General features: G+C 38.1%; 2 protein-coding genes across 2 annotated transcripts; both read right to left on the bottom strand.

Annotated features, from left to right (window-relative positions):
- Nucleotides 1–697: 697 nt before the first annotated feature.
- Nucleotides 698–6,382, bottom strand: LOC122068928 (chaperonin CPN60-2, mitochondrial-like). Its single transcript, XM_042632832.1, has 18 exons — nt 6,091–6,382; nt 5,962–5,986; nt 5,687–5,818; nt 4,941–5,100; nt 4,362–4,537; nt 4,144–4,239; nt 3,703–3,807; nt 3,455–3,541; nt 3,251–3,340; nt 3,090–3,170; nt 2,938–3,006; nt 2,398–2,475; nt 2,191–2,286; nt 1,978–2,077; nt 1,783–1,886; nt 1,462–1,567; nt 1,262–1,340; nt 698–1,144 (listed from the first exon to the last, which is right to left on the bottom strand). Exons 1-18 carry the CDS (start codon nt 6,126–6,128, stop codon nt 1,030–1,032), a joined length of 1,737 nt encoding a protein of 578 aa, XP_042488766.1. The 5' UTR covers nt 6,129–6,382; the 3' UTR covers nt 698–1,029.
- A 2,222-nt stretch (nt 6,383–8,604) lies between these two features.
- LOC122068934 (protein ACCELERATED CELL DEATH 6-like) lies at nt 8,605–18,665 on the bottom strand. Its single transcript, XM_042632841.1, has 6 exons — nt 17,695–18,665; nt 15,866–16,279; nt 15,460–15,479; nt 11,408–12,120; nt 10,292–10,830; nt 8,605–9,554 (listed from the first exon to the last, which is right to left on the bottom strand). Exons 1-6 carry the CDS (start codon nt 18,202–18,204, stop codon nt 8,931–8,933), a joined length of 2,820 nt encoding a protein of 939 aa, XP_042488775.1. The 5' UTR covers nt 18,205–18,665; the 3' UTR covers nt 8,605–8,930.
- Nucleotides 18,666–18,719: the final 54 nt, after the last annotated feature.

The raw sequence follows: 18,719 nt of genomic DNA on the forward strand, positions 1-18,719 counted from the left end.
GAGTGGATGCTCCAAAGGTATTTCCTGTCATTATGTAATCAATATTTAATGGGACAATTTTCTTTGTGTATGAAACAGTTAACCCACCCAAAATTGTTATTAATTATATCAGTGGCAGACATAAATAAGGATTGGTGGATTCACATCAAGAAACTTAGGTATAAATGGCAAAGTAATATGGGTTGAATTCACCTAGGCAGGTAAAGAGTGATAAGCTTATGCAATCTATTGCTTCATAGGGTGAAGAATCAAGTGGAGGTTAGGATTATCTTGGTCGTAAATAACCTATTCCTATGTAAGCATATAAAATAACACTTAACGATAAAAGTATTAAAGAAAAAATGTTAATTTTTCTTAGCATTAAAGAATTACATAATAACATGCTTAAAAGATGAGCAAAAATAAAATTCAATTCTTAGTCCCAATAGGTCACCTCCCTAATCCTCTTAGAAAACCCTTGTAATTGGGCTACGTTTATGGTGGAAAACCTTAACACAGGCCAAGTATGTAGGAAGATGCCTAAACTACCAGTTGTGATCGACAACATTAGTTGTACCCAAAATAAATTGTTGTGCCAAATCAACATGCAGAGGTAGAACATTAGTCGAAGATGGTCCCCCCCACCCCCCTAAAAAAAAAAAAAAAAAAAAAAAAAAAAAAACACTCGAAGGGCCAATAGCCAGTACTCCAACGACAATTCGCAGCTCAAGCCTGCCTCCAGAAATCTAAATCTTATTTCTCTTGTTTTTTGAGAACCAAATTCTAAGTCTGATTAAATCATGAGAGATGCCGTTACAGTAAGAAATGTCCTTCATTTCAATGGTGGCATGAACAAAACTTCCTACAACTTTGATCTCCCTCTCAACTATGATTACATGAAATTTGTGCCTCTAACAAGAAAAACCTATCAACAAAAGTTAGGGTGAGTGCAGAGCGAAAAAGAACAGATACCCAGGAAAATGAACCCACCACCTATGTTTTCTATCCACAAATTTATGGGGCTGAACAAAATTATTGTAGCTTAGGGCATCAATAATCCATTCCACCCATTCCACCCATTCCACCACCCATAGCTGGAACTTCTTTCTCATCCTTTGGAAGTTCAACCACCACAGCTTCTGTAGTAGTCATCAATGAAGAGACACTGCACACATCAACTCAGTAGGTCAGTAGAGGGGGAAAAAAAAAAAAGAAGGAACCGTGGAGGCGATATGACAAAATGTTCCAAGGTTCTTCAGGGTTTTCATTAACAATCGTGTACCTAGCAGCATCCACCAATGCAGTTCTGATAACTTTCAGTGGGTCAATGATTCCAGCTTTCACCATGTCCAAATATTCACCTGGTTGTTCAAAGAGAGAAGAGGAGAAACTTTTCACACTAATGTGATAAATATGAACAAACTTGCATAAATTTCCTTTCAAAATATATTGCTACAAAAACATAAGAAACTGATTTCAAACCTTTTGCAGCATCATATCCAAGATCAGGGTTATCCTGTTCCAATAGCTTGCCAACAACTACAGCTCCCTCAACCCCAGCATTGGAAGCAATTGTGTAAACAGGTGTCTGCATAGCCATAGTAAAGCCCGCTAACATCATTATGAACATCCTGGATAATACTCAAAATTACAATGAGATATTGACCAGAAAGCAATTTTGCAAACAAGTGTTTCATTTACCTAATCAATTATCTTCCAACTAAAGTTTCATCCACTTTTCTAAGAACGGTAAAATAATGGTTACTTGTCTACTAGTCTGAGCTTATGAGCAAAGTCTCGCACCTTAAGGGCATTCTGAATAATCTGAACACCAATCTTTTGGTCAAAGTTGGAAATTTGCAACTTATCTAGTTCCTTAGATGCATAAAGAAGTGCAACTCCACCACCTGTGGATGGACAACACATTTTCTTATTAGTCACCAAGAAAATGGATTACCAGAGTACCAGACAGGACACTTCAATATAATAAAAGATTACCTGGTACAATACCCTCTTCCACTGCAGCCTTGGTGGCATTTAATGCATCGGTAACTCTATCCTTCTTCTCACTAACTTCAGTTTCGCTAGCACCTCCTATCTGCAAATAAAAACTTCTTAAAGTTCTGTCATAAGACTTAAAACATGAGAAAACAATCACATAATACGCATCAGTAATGAGAATGAAGCACAGCTAAGAGCCAGGTACCAGACCTTCAAAACTGCAACACCACCAGAAAGCTTTGCCAGCCTTTCTTGCAGCTTCTCTTTCTCATAATCAGAAGTGCTCGATTCAATTGCAGACCTCAACTGTCAGAATAGCAGAATATAAATCAAAGTGGAATTTGATAGGAAAAAAAATTTTCATTTTTGATACCACACTAAGAAAACAATTCAGTTAAAGTAAGAAAAGAAATAAACCTGTTCACATCTTTCCTCAATGGCTTTCTTGTCACCAGCCCCGTCCAGAACAACAGTGTCGTCCTTGGATACCGTCACCTACAAAGTCACTTACAAATTAGCAATAAAAAAAATAATCACAAAGCAAAAGACTATTACAGTAGATGGAAACAAGAAGACGACATCTAGAAAGAGTATTATCTTTTGAAAATTCCAACACGAACCTCAGCCCCAACCACCCCCCACACAAACGCGCATGCACAAAAAAAAAGAAAAAAAGAAAAAAAAAGTGAAGGTGGGATTAGATCCCACTATGACGTGACAACCAGCCACTGCCCTTTCAGCTGCGCTAACTGGCACCTTTCAGAACAAAATTAAAGGGGGAAGAGAGAATTGCTGCTTTCTCCTTACTCGCACATTCTATATGTTAACCACATACACTTTAATCCATATCAAACTAACTTGCAGATGCTTCGAACAAGGGGAAATAAAAATAGGTTGCATGTAAGTACATGATACAATTAAAGTAATTCCACATGTTAGTCGGATGAGTCAACTCACCTTTTTACATGAGCCAAGCATATCCACGTCCACCTTTTCAAGGTTCAGGCCAAGCTCCTCTGTTATGACCTGCAACATAGAAGCAAAGGGACTCAACAAAGAGTTCTTGCCATAGCTGGAATCTAAATTCACCATGAGTTTAGTCCACATACTTCACCCCCGGTGAGAATGGCAAGATCTTGCAAGCAGGCCTTCCTGTTTTCTCCAAAACCAGGAGCTTTAATGGCACAGACCTACAAAATCAGATTAATTAATAAATGCTATATCCACAAAACCAGTAAACTGTACCATGTTCTTTTTCAAGCAGCCACACCTTGATTCCAGCACGGAGCTTATTTAAAATTAGAGTGGCCAATGCATCACTTTCTATGTCTTCAGCAACAATCAGCAAAGGTCTTTGCCTCTGAAACACTCAAGAAAATAATTGTCAAATAAACAGATAACACAATGGGCGGATACTCTAAGAATATTGTAGCAAACCACAGTGAATGCAATCAAAGCCAAAAGAAACGTTTACCTTCAGAGCCAACTCTAACACTTTAACCACAGCATTCACGCTTGAAATTTTCTTATCATATATTAAGATGAGAGGATCTTCTAATTCCTGTTACCAGATTAGAACAAGTCTTGTTTCAGTATACGGGTGGTTTCCAATGAGCACAACCAGGGTTGATTTCACAAACAATAAACATTATTCGCAGGAGTAAACTCATGGTTATAGTGGAACAATTTGGAGTATCCACAATCAGATCACAGGAGACTTACACATTTTTGGTTCTTCGGGTTGGTGATGAAATAGGGAGATATATAACCCCTATCCAATTTCATTCCCTCAACAACTTCCAGTTCATTATATAGAGTTTTGCCATCCTGCAAAGTTTGATAGCAAGTCAAGATCCATAACCATGGGAATATAGCACTCCAACATCACGACTGCACCCGTAGAAATAAAAGCAATTCCACGGGAAGAAAAAAGCGCATCAGCTATCTAGGAAAACAGCACCCACTTTCTTTCTTTTACTCTTTATTTCTCCCCCATCCTTTAATAACAGATAATGACAAGGGGGAAAAAAAACATAGAATAAATCCACTGAGCACCAAAGCAGAAACAGACGCATTCAATACACTCGAACATCTTTGTGAGTGGTTCCAACAGCACCAGGCAAGAAAACATTAGAAACAAGAAATAAGCATTAAGAAACTTACAGCTATGGTGATGACTCCTTCTTTCCCGACTCTCTCCATAGCTTTCGCTATAAGCTCACCAATCTCTCTCTCCCCATTTGCAGATATTGTGCCAACCTTTCTCCAAACAGAAAGGAATCAGCTGCCTGGTAAATGAATAACCATTCTACTACAACATTTGAATCCCTTACTACCCTTCACTACTAACTATTGCAACAAAGCAGGAAAAAGAAATGAACCTGTGCAATTTCTTCAGACGTGCTTATCATTCTTGCTCTGCTCTTGAGGTTTGTAACAACAGAATCAACTGCCATTGTGATTCCACGGCGCAGGTCCATTGCATTCATCCCAGCTGCAACTGATTTGCAGCCTTCAGTAAATATAGCACGGGTGAGGACTGTGGCACAGGTAGTACCTGCATAAATGACAGATTCATTGCATTAGGCCCAGTCATTAACAGGGCTAGCTAGGTGATGAACCAGATTCATCGAAGAAAGAAAAGTTGACCAACATAACCAGTACTAAGTAACAGGTGCAAAATCTTTGCCTACAGATTCCTCCGTACAAAATTATTACCTATAAAGGGATGATGGAAGAGAAGATAAAGGACAGAGGAAGGAAGTGGTTAAAAAAGGATTCTTTCAAGGGCTTCATACACTTTAGTCTATTTCATGTAAAGAAAATCAGCAAATTGCAGCCAAAAACCTTCAAGCAGAAGCATGCAAAGCTAATTAAAACAGTTCCATTCTAAGAAGTATCTGCTTCCTTGCTCAAATTATCAATGAAGAGAACCCCTAAAATTGAGTTTTGAATCATACCATCGCCTGCCACATCATTTGTTGCATTTGCTACCTGCTTCACAAGGCTTGCACCCACGTTTTTAACTCTATCCTTGAACTCAATGCTCTTTGCCACAGTAACACCATCTTTTGTCACTTTCGGGGCACCAAAACTTTGTTCAATTACAACATTGCGTCCCTTTAAGAAAATTAAAAATATTCCTTTTAACAATATAAGCCAGATGGCAAAAAACTAAGAGCTTAAAGCAATAAGGATATAAAAGAAGTGGCAAACAAAATCCTGTAACTATTCATTTCAAATAATTTAGCTGCAAAAAAAATAAAAATCCCAGAGATCACAGAACCTAAAAATCCTCTTAGAAACTCCAGAAACACTAAACAATGCCTAGTGTGACTCGGGAAGATAAAACACAAGTGTATCACATGCAATGTGATTTTCTGGATTGATCATCAATGAACAAAAATACTAACTTTAAATGAGTTTGAATTTCCATAAATTAGTTCCACATAATTCGTTTTGACCGTTTAACTTTGTTCTATAAATCCAAGACAAACTCCATGGGAGTTTAATGCCTACTAGTACAATCCTTATCCATCGTGCCATTGTTGTGCGTTCAAAACCGAGAAAAATAATGCCAGAAATCTTATCCATAGCAGGAACGATGGCCATATATGGTTTAGAGTTAAGGATTTAACAGACATCCAAGCAGCACCACAACCAAGAACTAAAATAACATATGCAGAAGCAAACCACAATCCTTTACCTTGGGCCCCATGGTTATACCAACAGCATTAGAGAGCTCTTCAACACCTTTAAGCATCAAAGCACGAGCATCGACACCGAATTTAATATCTTTAGCAGCATAATTTCTGTTCCAATTCAACCTGCAACCAATCTGAAAACAAAACCCAAACAAATTCAAGGAGCGAAGATCAAAATCCAAACTACTCCAAAGCATGAAATGAATAAACCCCAATAAGAACAAATATATAATCCCGAAAAATTACTAAAACGAATGAGTGAGACACAAATCCTCACCTGCTGGCTACTGTTCCTAGCGATCCTGCAGACCCAGTAACAGAAATGAAAAATTTTAGTAATGCTGAAGAACTGTAGTAAGAAAATAGCAAAACCCAGAAGCAAAAACGAAATGAAACGAACACTAACCGGGCTTTGGAAGCGAAGTTGGCAGCCACGCGATACATGGTTGTTAGTGCTTCAGAAGAGCAAATGAGAAGCTAAAAAATGATATAGTTTCAGTGGGGAATGAGCGTGTCGCTATGCAGGGCAGAGAGCGTTCCACGGTAGGGATGTAAATAGAGAAAGAGTGAGAAAGAGAACAAGGGTTCGTAGCAGAGTTGCTTCTAGAGAAGCGAAGACTCTAGAAGCACCTTCTAGGGTTTAGGGTTTTAGGTTCTAGACGATCAATACATGTTGAGATCATTTTTCAAGCTCAACGTCAAGGTCATCCTCTCTGCTCCGCGTCACACGCACAACCAAAGCGGCTGAATCTAGGTGGCTGGAAGACGGCCCATCTTGCCTTTGAACTGGGCCTGGGCCTTTAGGTTTGGGCTGCCCTTGGATTGTGTTTTTAATCTATGTTTTAGACCATTAAGGAGACCTTTACATTTGGACCGAGTTTTCCCAAGGCAATAGTGGATGGGAGTCCATTAACGTTGGTGCTTCCGGTGGGCACAGGGACTATTTTGGAAAACATACTAAAATCCTAAAAAGATTTGTGATCCCTAGGATGGTGGGTGAAGGAAAACTTTCTCCTTTATGTTTTACTTTGATGAAGGTTTTTTACATTTGGACCGAGTTTCTCCAATGCCACGGTGAATATGAGTCCATTTGCTGCGGTGCTTCAGATGAGTGCGGAGGAGGAGGGTGGGTATCAAGAGAGTATTTTGGAAAAATTGTCCTCTATGGGTAAAGGAAAATCTTCTCCTTTACATTTGCCAGCATTGTTCTCAAACTCAAAAAAATAGTATATAAACAAAAAAAAAATTGGGAACAGATGCAAAACTTTATTTTGGATTGGTACTTGGCTTCCTTCAATTTTGGAATCTAGCTTGCCTGACTCTATCGTTCACCGTAGCTCAATAAATGGGTAAGTGATTTTATCCTTAATAATTTTTGGAATATTTACCTTTTATCCTTTTCCATTCCAATGGCTTTGTTAATAAGAACTTTAAAATTCTTATCTTAATTGATAATGACACTTGGCGGTGCTCTCAATCAAAAGAAGGAAAGCTAACCACAAAAGTAGCTGCTAATTTTTTAGTTCAATTGACACTATTGACTCTATTGGAATTTCAAACTGGTACTTATGCTCATCTGTCTACTCACAATGGTGGCTTTTCTTCTGAAAATCTAAAATTCATTCTAAATTTAAGTTCTTTTTCAAGAGACTTATCATTGAAGCATTCCAAGTTAGGATATCCTTAGGACATGGATAGACTTTGATCCATGATACTTTCTGTTTCATCGAGCCCTACTTTGGTCTCTGGTTTGATTCCACCATGTAAGGGGATTTTGGATGATTTTTCACTGGGTAATGGGACTTAGGTTGTGGTGATTTGCTAGCTCCTGATGTGTAAAAGCCCAATGCTACGAGAAGGTCTTCAAGCCTCCTAACACACTTCCCCTCCCCCATCCCATGGAATAATTTTGATCCAATTGTTGAGACCATTGAAAATGGTGTTTCCTTGTTCATGGATCCTTTATCGTTGCTTTGAATCATTGGGTTTAGACATTACTTCGGTGATCTTTAATCATATCAAAATGGCAGCAACATACCTTTTTGTGATTTCTTTCTATCCAAGAATCATAGGAACAATTGATTCGCGTGTGATACATTTTTGGTCGAAAAGCTTTTACCAATTCCAACAAATTTTCCTTTTGGATTTGTTGAAACTTGTTCAAGGTAGAGTAGGACCTATAAAAAAAAAAAAAAAAAATAAAAAAAAAAATAAAAAAAAAAACGTGGAAACACCTCCTTCTTTGTGTATTTGGAGACTCTCTCTCTCTCTCTCCTTACTTGCATGATTAGGATTTTTGAACCCTAGCTTGCTCATAGAAGTTTCTATTCTCTCTCCCCTACACAAGAGTTATTGTTGGATTGCTGCTTCTTCCCTGTGATGTGCTGTCTTGATCAAGACCTCTATTCGCTAAGATAATCTACATCTGTGAATTATAAAGTTACCCTAAGCCTTCTCTAAGGATTAATTGATCGTACCCTAGTGCTACATGAGGCAAAATCTTGTACAAAATTTTAGAAGTGTTTCATTTCACCAAAACTCAATTTCATTAGAAATACTAATCAAGCTTAGCATAAAAACTAAAATACCAACGGCTCACAACAACTTAAGCATTCTAATATGTTTAGGCAGCGTTTGGTAGTCATTTAGTTCCAGAAACGATGTTTCATGTCAAAAACAAAATTTTTAGTTTTTTTTTTGTCAAAATGCAGTTAAAAAAAAAATAAAAATTGGTGTTTGGTGAACCTGTTTCAGGATTGATTACTCTAGTTGTTCATTTTTTTTTTTATTTGAAACGAAACCGAAATAACAGAACAAGGTTTCGTCATTCCATCATTTTGTGTATTGACACCAAACACTTATTCCGTTTTTTTGTTCCCATAGAAATGTTTTTCTGAATGACTATCAAACACAACCATAATTTATTTCGTAACATAGAACGCCAATCATAAAGAAAATTAATAGAAGTACAAAAAGGAGGTGGGAAAACATCCAGCCTTACTCCTCCACCAAATAAAAAAAAACACAAACATTAATGCTCTCATGCCCAACCCAAAAGGGAACAATAGTTGAGCTGCCTTCTCTCAACCTCTTTAGGAAACTCTTCTTGAAAGGATAAGAACCCCCCATGCATAACAGAGCTAATGAGATATCTATGACCACCTTGGCCACCCCTGAGTTAAATGAGATATAGAGAATGAGACTTCTAACTTGTCAGTAAATAAAAGAGGGGAATGCTTCAATGCTTCATTTGCCACCACTCGTGGGTGCTGACAACCATTTACGAAGATTATAATGAGACATCATGTATTGGAGACCAAACCTGGACCAAATTGGTATTGCTGATGCAAGAAATAAGATTCCCATGCAAGCAAGGAAGATAAAGCTGAAGACCAATATCACATTAGATAGCCAACTAATTTCACTAGTTACCACACAGACGCTGGCTGTGAATGCTACAGACATCATTGTAAGTGATGTAGCTAAAAAAACCAAGGAGATATTGGTGGCAGTATTCGCAAGTTTGACACCTCCTGTTCTTGCCCAGATGAGTGATATAATAGCAATGACTGCAAGGTACATTGCTATGGTATCAAAGATCACAAAAACTTTGAACAACTGTTTTCTAAGCAATGTTGCCATTCCTTTATTTGGGCTATCACCATTGAAGCCACCAGGCATTGTGAAACCAGCAGCAAAGGTTACAGTTAGAACAAGAGATGACACCACCAAAAGAGAATCAATAAAGTCACTGTAATATTCTGCTGATCGCCGCTGGAAATGATTTTTACTTTGCTTCAGTTCTTTGATGATGTGTTGGTTCATTGCCCTTGGTGCACCAGCATTGTACAAAACAATCAATGTTGTGGCCTAGATGACAAACATAAAGAATCTATGAGGTGCAGCATATTGAATATTCAAAAGGTGAAAAGTTGACTCACAACTCTGATTAGTCAACTTGGTTTGAATATCTAGGTGACTTGATTGCTAAGATTGAGCCAAGTAATTTGCTAGGTTCTGATATCATATTGAGTTCTCCAACCCAAAAGCTAAAACTATATATTAGATGGAGAGGCCTTATGTGAAGTGTGCACAAATCCTTTGTTTCATCCTATATCAATGTTTTTACAAACCTCAAGGGTTAGCTGAGTTGGTAAGGGACATTCGCCTTAGAAAACGTGTGGTTTTAAGTTCGACTCCTCTTACTTCTTGGGGCCACTCACACAGGGTGTTTAGTGGTCTTCACTGCTTTCGGTGAAAGTTGTATGATTCTCATTCAACCCCAGTATGACTCGATCCATGCGGTTGTGGAGTCAATAAACCCATGTGACTGGCCTGGATACCCTTTGTTAGGAAAAAAAAAAAAACTTCTACATATGACACTTGACAAGTTAGGTAGGCTAAACTTTTTTTTCCCAAAATGGGCTCAAATTTTCCAACTCAGTTGTCAAGTTTTAGTTTAAAATCATGACAAAGGTTGAAAAATTTCTCAAAATGAAGCCTGACAATGGGTGATACAAGGTTGAGTGATGTAGAGGATACTAATGCATTTAAAATCATATCCAAGATCCCAGACTTTCTCAAAATAATTAAACAATGGAAATTACCTTTTCGAATGTTGACACCTCATTGCTTGCCTTGGTCTCAGCAATGTCGAGAGCTGTCAATTTATCATTGTTTGTGAGGCTTAGATCTACTCTACCATCACTTGTGAGAATATACACAAATTTATAAAGCCATGCCATGGTTGCCAAATGCAAAGGTGTGTTTCCTTCCATCTGCTTCTCATTTAGCAGCTTCTCAAGCTTGGGGGTTTTGAGAATGTATCTAATCACATTTTCATTTCCACGGTTAACTGCAACACGTAATGCGTTTTCTTTTTTAAGTTCAGTGAGCAACTCCCGAGAACCAGGACACAGTTCAACAAAAAGTTGAATAATGTGAATGTGTCCCATATGGGCTGCGATGTGGATAGGAAAGTAGCCAATCTTATCACTTAGGTAGGCAGCTGAAATATCCATGTTTAGCAACTCCTTAGCCCCATCCAAATCTCCCTTAAAGGAGGCATAGTGAAGAGGAGTTGTCCCTTCCTCATCTGCTACTCTGATGAGTTGTGGCTTTAACTTCAATACTACTTTTATGCTCTCTGAAACCAAAGGAGTACCCAAAAAACAGGCAAAAAATGAATTAGAAAAATATATATATATATATATATATAATTAAGATTGGTTACAACTTATGACAAGATTGTAACCTTATTTTTTGCTCTTTAAGCATAACACACACACATACATATATATATATATATATATAATGGGAGGGCGTTCAGTGCCAGGAGGAAAGGACAAACCTATGAACAAAGAGTAGGAGGCTTTGGGGACACCCTTTAGTGGGTGGGGGAGAAGAGGGCAGAAGCTATATAAAAAGGAAGACTTCTATCCATACCCATCAAAAAAAAAAAAAAAAAAATGCAACCAGGGTACCAGATCCTGAGTATGGATCAGGTCCTTGTACGAGAATGATCCACACTAGGACTCCACTTAATCTCTCTTCTTTTAATTGGTTTTTATTTTGAGTGGAGTCCAAGTGTAGATCAAACACTATACGAGAATTATTCTCGTACGAGGACTTGATCTAGACTCGCAGATCCTCGGATCAAGGGCTGCAAATTAATGAAGCAATTAGAGAGAAATTTTGGACAAGAAATTTATAAGTGTAGTTACCTCGGTGGCTCCTGAAAATGGCAGCATGGAGAGGTGTCTTGGCTCCTTGCCATTCTTGCAGGTCTGAACTTTCATGAAGCAAATCCAACATCAACTTAAGAAGTTGTAGAAGACCCGTTTCGGCAGCCAAATAAGCCGGTGAGCTCCCTTCTTTGTTTCGCAAATAAGAGAGCCCGGGATCAGCCTTAACCAACATCTTGGAGACCTCTTCATGCTTCTCTACTGTACCCTCTTTCCTTTTGATAGTACAAATGCTTTGTATGGCCTCATGTAAGGGAGTGTTTTCCTCTACATCTCTTTTTCTCATGGACTCTCGAGCTTCTACTACTGCATCTAACTCTTCATCAACTTCTTTGGATCTAATATGCAAATCGGTGAAGAACTTGACAATTCTTAGTTGCCCATCTCTTGCAGCGACATGGAGAGGAGTGTCGCCGTGAGAGTTTTGCTTGTATAGAAGAGATGGACAACGTCGGTAGACAAGCTCTATCACTGGGTAATGGCCTAAGCTTGCTGCAATGTGAGCTATTGTATTCTTTTGAGGGCTTACTTGCTGGAGAATATCAGATTCCATTCGTGACAGGGCGTTGATGTTAGCAGCAACTACAGCTGCATACAATTTTGCATCCATTCTAGCAGCCCTCTCTCTCTCTCTCTCTCTCTCCCTCTCTGTGGTAGCAAGGAAGTCAGATAGATGGTGGTAGTAGGCTGTTAAATTTCAAGAAGAGCGGATCAGGTCCTCGGGTCAAATCCACACAGATGAAATCCACCCCAGGATAGTACGGGAATGATTCTCGTACAAGAACCTGAGAGCACATTGTTTAAGGAAAAGATGATTGCTACCCTACACAAAAATGCTTTGGAGTAGCAGGTGCTTTGGCATCATTTGGTTCCACTATCCTTCTTTTTGTCATTTGGGAATAGGATTCTAGGCCGTATCAGGGGACAGGAAACTTAGCAACACTCCTTGTATGTTGGTTGGATCCTGTCGCGCGACCATGAGAAAAAGCAGGGAGAGGCCTCATATTCCTATCTATTTTCCCTCATCAGTCAATGAGTAAAAAAACAAAGCTTGATGACATAAAGCAGGAAGGGGGGCCATGTTCACACATTGCTTTTTCTCACTAGTACAATGACTGAAAACAAATAAGGTTGGACACAAAAGCAGTGAAGGGGCCATATTCCTATTTGTTTTTTCCGTTGAGGATTAGCAATTCAAATGCAAGTAGGAGTGCTACTACTACACCCTAGCTAAATGTCTGATCTGGCCCACCATACAAGGAGTCCCACCAATTTACAAAGGAAGGGCCATTGCATTAATTATAGTAATTTTTTTTAGGAGAGGGTAAAAGGCAGCATGGCCTGAACCATCATGAGAGTTAATAAGAATATTAGTAGAAACATCAATAGGGAAGAGATTTTCGATTTCCATTGTGTCCGGACATAGGAGACACGCTCTTTTTTAGGCTTCTTTTTTTCCTTTTTTTTTTTTTTAAAGAAATAATGCTACCAGCTTGCGTTCCCTACACCCAGATACATGGGGAAGTGGAGCCGGTTTATGAAAAGATGCCCCTGCCCCCACCTCCACTTCCGATGTGTCTGGGTGTGAGAACACAAGTGGTAGTCTTCCTTCTCCTTTTTTTTTTTAATAGATTATTTGCCCTGGTGTTCATATTTGGTTGCACTAAATTTACTGAAATATTTCTTTCTATATATGAAATATATATACAATGTCAAAAAGCTATTTTTGATTCCTGTGATAGGATTAAAACATGGGGAGGAGGAATCAAATAACTAGGGCTCATGGATTGCCATGGGGATGACTTATTGGGTAGTCATTTATATCCAATAGATGTGGACTACATTGCTGAGCCATCTCGCTTTGATATATTTTTTCTTCTTGTTTCTACCTAGGGCTTCTAGTTGTAAGTTGCAACCATATTAGTTACGAATTAGAATGTCACCATGCCCCCTGATTTAATTACATGACTTGAGACTTGAAAATTAAAATTTGTGAACATATAGTTCCCGCCAAGGTCCGTAGTACACATGTCAAGTTTCAATTCAATCAGAGTTTGCCATATGGCAGAACAAAATTCAAGAATACAATGAGGTGTGTGGATATACAAGGAAAAGTATAGTCGTAAATATAAGGGTAATGAATTTACGGCCTAAATTTGATATGTGGCCAAACTAGATAATTCTTCAAATATTCAACAATCAAAATTTTCATATTATTTTTCCATTTGACAAAATCATTCAACGATTACAAATTTCATTGTAACCAATGTGAGTACAACTAAATTTTCGCTTTATCCTTTTTGCTTTTGATTGTCCTTGTTTAATTGTATCGAAAATGGTGCTGCAAATTTGAAAAAATCACTGAACAATAAAGGCCAGTTCATTGTCCAATGAAAGTTGGGAGTCTGAGACCCCATAGCATGATAGCTTACACATGTTTCTTGGGAATTGAAACATCCACTTAATTTGGTGGAAACATCCTATGATCAGCGGAGGTCCCAACTAAATGGGATTCGCTATTGGTTGGCATACTTGGTTTTCCAATTTTGATCGAAATTAATAGAGGGTAGGGAATATTCACGTAAATGAATGTATGCGAACGATCCTGATCCGTGGATATGGCATATATTTTCTCTCTCCTCATTTATAAGATGCCATCTAGACTGACCATGATCGTTCACGTACAGTCATGTACGTGAATATTCACTTTCCTCAAATTAATATTGAGAATTGGAATAATTAGTTTTGTACTGAATTTCAAGTTATTTTAGTGGGAGAAGCTAGGCAATTTGCTCAGCCTTATTAGAGGCTACATCTGAAGACCTCACTCACATTAAGGTGGAATCCGACAACAAAGATGTAGCCTTCTTAGTGTAGGGGCCCTGTTCCTGAAGCATAATAAGGCTACCTTTGTGATGTAATTGTTTTCTTCTCTTTGCAATAAACTGATAATGTGACCGACTGGCTCTGATCATGCAATGTTGACCGTCCAATGGTCTGGATTACAGGCCATCTATCAAGAATACATGCAAAGCAGGACTTGGATTCTATTGTATGTAATTCTGGGATCTAATTATTTGTTTTCTTGTTAGTTCTCCTTTGTATATTTTCAGACTTGCAAACCATTGGCTGTTTACGCCTCAAGGCATAGTAATCAATCTGTAGAATTCAAGGCATACAACTCTAATCTAAGTTGATATGGACCGGGCTTTCCCTGCACCAGAACCTTCAGTTCTTTATTAATGTCTTGTCATGATTTAGGATTTAAATCTTAGAAGTATACCTTCAATACATTAAAATATAATGCATGGTTGAAATATTTGTCCACTAAGAAGGTAGTGTGAATTAAAACGGTAAAGTAGTTGATTACCTTTTATAACAAACAACAAATTCAAGCTTATATATCCTAATTTAATGTGGTCAGTTACATAGATTTACTAAAAAAAAAAAAAATGAAGAGATGTGAGATGAGAGTAAGAGGAAAGAGACACAACCCACCAAGTTTGGACAATCACAGCTAAATGGGGTTAGCTACATGGATCCTAGCTCTCTAGTAAGCTCTAGCCAATGTCATACTTGGGGTAAGACCAAGACTATGTATGTCATTTCTTATAACTTCACCTATGGTCATTTAGGCTTGCCCGTAACTCTTTTGGATCCATCTAATTAGGTCACTCCTCCTTACTGGGGTATTCTCAGGTCTCCTTTGAACATGGTCATACCACCTTTTAAGTTTTAATTAACAGAATACCAGGCTAAACCATAATGTGATCCTTAATAATAGTGTTATTTAAAAGAATCAAAGAGCCCTAATTTCTTTTGAACCTTGTGTGGAAATTCCCTTACTACTAAGGCATTAGAAGTTTTTGTGATAATTTCTACCTAAACAAAAAAAAATTTGCGTGATAATGACTAAGGAATATATTACCCACCCACCAAAAACAGTGTAATCACATTCTCTTACTAGAATGAAACAAATGAAATAAAGTAAGATATATAACTTGTAATTAAGCAATTGGAAGGAAACTAACCTTTCCACATTCTTATTTATCTACATCAGTTAAAAGTACAAAGAAGATAAATAAAAAGGATAACAACCCAATCTAGTTTGGTTCATCACTAGTAATTCTAATAAAATTTGTAGCATAAGTACAACACTATGATGTTCATATACACAATGTGTAGTCCTTCAAAGGCCAAAGTGAATATTTCTTTCCTGATTCACCTAATTCCCTTCCTCTTTCAAACAGCAAAGATACCAATACACTCAAACATAGACACCACCATTCTGTAAAGATGATACAGTATCAACATTGGTATACGGTTCTGGTGAACATAAGGCCAAAGAAGGGGAATTAAGATGAACAAGATATATATTAGGGAAATAGTATTCAAGATGAGAACAACAATGGCCAGCCAAGTTAGCCCACTTGTTACTAAGTAGACACCAGCTGCAAATGCTATGGACATCAGCAGAAGTGATATAGACAGAAAGGGGAGAGCAAAAGTGTTCACAGTATACAGTATAAGCTGGAGATCTCTAATTTTTGCCCAAAGGAGACATACAACAACAATGACTGCACAATACATAGTTGTGGTATCACTGAGCATAAAAACTTGAAACGTTGTCTTTCTAAGCATTACTGCCATACTTTCGTCTCGACCATCACTTTTAAGGCCACCGGGCACTGTGAGACCGGCGGTGAAGGTTATTGTCAGAATAAGAGTTGAAACCACCATTAGAGTGTCAACCCAATCTTTGTAATAATCTATTACTTCGTTCGGATAAGGTTTTTTTTCTTCCTCTGGTTCTAGTGCACCAACAGAGACAATGCACATCCATGTCAAGTCCTGAATGACAAAAATAGATAATCTATTAGTTTCCCTTCTAGCTTAATTTGTTTATAAGAATAGGCCATTGTATTTGTTGGGGAGCTCTTTATGTAATTATTTTTACTCTTTTTCCTTTTCCTTCATTTTTTTTTTTTTTGGGGGGGGAGGGGGGGGTGTGTGTGGAGGATTTCACGGTTTCGTTGAATATATTTCAGCTCGGTTGTTTACAAGTTGGATCCCAACGCCTCATTTTGTTACTCATGACATCAGTTGGGACTCTCGATTGAGACCAAGATTTAGGTTTTGTTAATTGGTTTTTTCTTCTGATTGGGCTGCTACTCTGCTAATGACAATGCCGAAGGTGGAATGGTAACCTAATGGTTTGATTCTCTCATTCTTTGAGCTTGTAAATCTTTATTTCATTAATATATTCATACTGACTTTTAGAAAAAAATATAAGCACGTCACCTTTTGAGTTGCGTGGGAGCCCTTGTTGATGCGGCCGGCCTTACTAATACTGAGCGCTGTCAATTTTTTGTCATTCCTGAGAGACATTTTTACTCTAGAATATCTTGTGAGAACATGCACAACTTTATAATGCGCGGCCATGGTTGCCAGATGCAATGGTGTGTTTCCCTCTTTTTCCTTCTCATTTACAAGCATGCCAAGTTTGAAATTTGCAAGAATGTATCTAACCATATATTCTTTACCACTTTTAGCAGCAACATGAAGAGCATTCTCTGTTCTTTTTCAGTGAGCAACTCCCAAGAATTAGGACAGCGTTGGATGAGAAGTTGAAAAATCTTGGTGTGGCCTTCACGGGCTGCCACGTGGATTGGGAAGAGGCCTTCACATGGGATCATAGTTTCAAAAATTGTATTCAATCAATATCGGTCTAGACCAATCGTTGATCCATACCGATCCACTGAAAAGGTTTAAGGGTAAAATGGTCTCAAAACCATTTTATTTTTTTATTTTTTAAAGGGGTTACCATGTTCGATCCATGCCAATCCCAATCAACTCCAATCTGATTCATATCGATTGAGACCGATCCTAAGTTTTGAAACCTCTCATGGGTTATCAGTCAAGACAGAATCCTTTTCAATACTTTGGCAATTATATATTCTGATGAGCCTCATTTAGGACCCTAGATGATCCATATCTTCTAGGATAGGAATTGTTATCACATGTGATATTCAAATTGATTGTAATCTTATCCTACCTAGTTTGTGTGGATCAATTAGGGTATACTTGTGTAATCTATATATACTCTCTATTAGAGAATTATATTGGAATACCAATTCTGACATGGGATCGAATAAATAAATAAATAGGAAAAAAAAATAGTTTTTGACAACAAACTGTGCTATTACCACAATTTTTCTTGATAATTGAAGCAAGAAGAGGTGTCTTTCCTTTTCTCCAATCTTCTAGGTCATCAGCCCCAACATGTGCTCAAGAAGTGGTAGAAGGCCAGCTTCCGCAGCCAAATAAGCAGGGGAAATCCCTCCGTTGTTAACCAAATGTGACATTACTGGATCTTCTGTAACTAGGGTCCAAGCCACCTCTTCATGATTGTTTTCCATGGCCTCATGCAAGACTGTGTTCCCATTTGTATTTTGCATCCTCAAGAACTGTTCTTGATTTCCTTCATCGCCCCTTTCGATGTCTTTAGAATTGCATTCCAAAAGGAACTTGATGATGTTTAATTGGTCAGCACTTGCTGCGACATGGAGAGGAGAGTTTCCTTTTGAGTTTGGCTTGAAGAGAAGAGACGGGCACCTCTGCAAAAGAAGTTCCAAGATGGAATAGTGTCTTAAGCTTGCTGCGATATGAGCCACTGTGTTTCCTTGAGGGCTCACTTGCAGAAGAAGGTTGGATTCCATCATGGAAAGGGCATTTTCATCCCCTATAATTGCAGCTTCGTATACTCGTGGATCCATGGTCCTCTCTCTCTCTCTGTTGTGTACCTAGAAGATGTTTAGAGTCTCGCCTTCACAACCAAGACTTCAATAAACATTGAAATATATAGAGCCTCAACTTGATGAACAGAAAAAGTCAGTACTCGTAAGTTCTATAGATGACCAGAACACATCTACTTTCCCTTTTCCTCTTGTTATCTCTCTTGTTCTACTCATTGTCTATGTCAACTCTCCATCAACCCATTCATCTCTAACCTTTTTCCCTCCATTACCTGGTCTTTTTTTTCATCTCTTTCCATCCCTTGTCCCTATGAGAATCCCAATGATCAAGACATTTCACATATGTGGTGGCTTGGTATTGGTTTTGGTAAAACTTTTCTTTTCACTTACCCCCTTTGCCTTTTGGTCTATTATTTTTTTCCACAAATGTAATGGCGTTCTCAAAAAATTTGACTGCTGCCCAGTATCTGCAACCCTATAGTCAAGCGAATGGAATCCCAGGGTCAGTAGTGGCCTTTTCTTCTTCATATATCTAC

The sequence above is a fragment of the Macadamia integrifolia genome, unplaced genomic scaffold, assembly GCF_013358625.1.
Source record: "Macadamia integrifolia cultivar HAES 741 unplaced genomic scaffold, SCU_Mint_v3 scaffold484, whole genome shotgun sequence".
Classification (NCBI taxonomy): Eukaryota; Viridiplantae; Streptophyta; class Magnoliopsida; order Proteales; family Proteaceae; genus Macadamia; species Macadamia integrifolia.

Excerpts from the sequence above, each read along its gene's own strand:
- LOC122068928 (XM_042632832.1), bottom strand. The coding sequence starts at position 6,128 with ATGTATCGCGTGGCTGCCAACTTCGCTTCCAAAGCCCG. Across the intron at positions 3,341-3,454 it reads TGTTAGAGTTGGCTCTGAAG|AGGCAAAGACCTTTGCTGAT; the intron begins GTAAACGTTTCT and ends TGAGTGTTTCAG. Across the intron at positions 3,007-3,089 it reads CCATTCTCACCGGGGGTGAA|GTCATAACAGAGGAGCTTGG; the intron begins GTATGTGGACTA and ends TCTATGTTGCAG.
- LOC122068934 (XM_042632841.1), bottom strand. The coding sequence starts at position 18,204 with ATGGATCCACGAGTATACGAAGCTGCAATTATAGGGGATGAAAATGCC. Across the intron at positions 15,480-15,865 it reads TTGCAGCTGGTGTCTACTTA|ATAAATAAGAATGTGGAAAG; the intron begins GTAACAAGTGGG and ends TAACTGATGTAG. Across the intron at positions 12,121-15,459 it reads ATAAATAAGAATGTGGAAAG|AACAGCCTACTACCACCATC; the intron begins GTTAGTTTCCTT and ends TTCTTGAAATTT.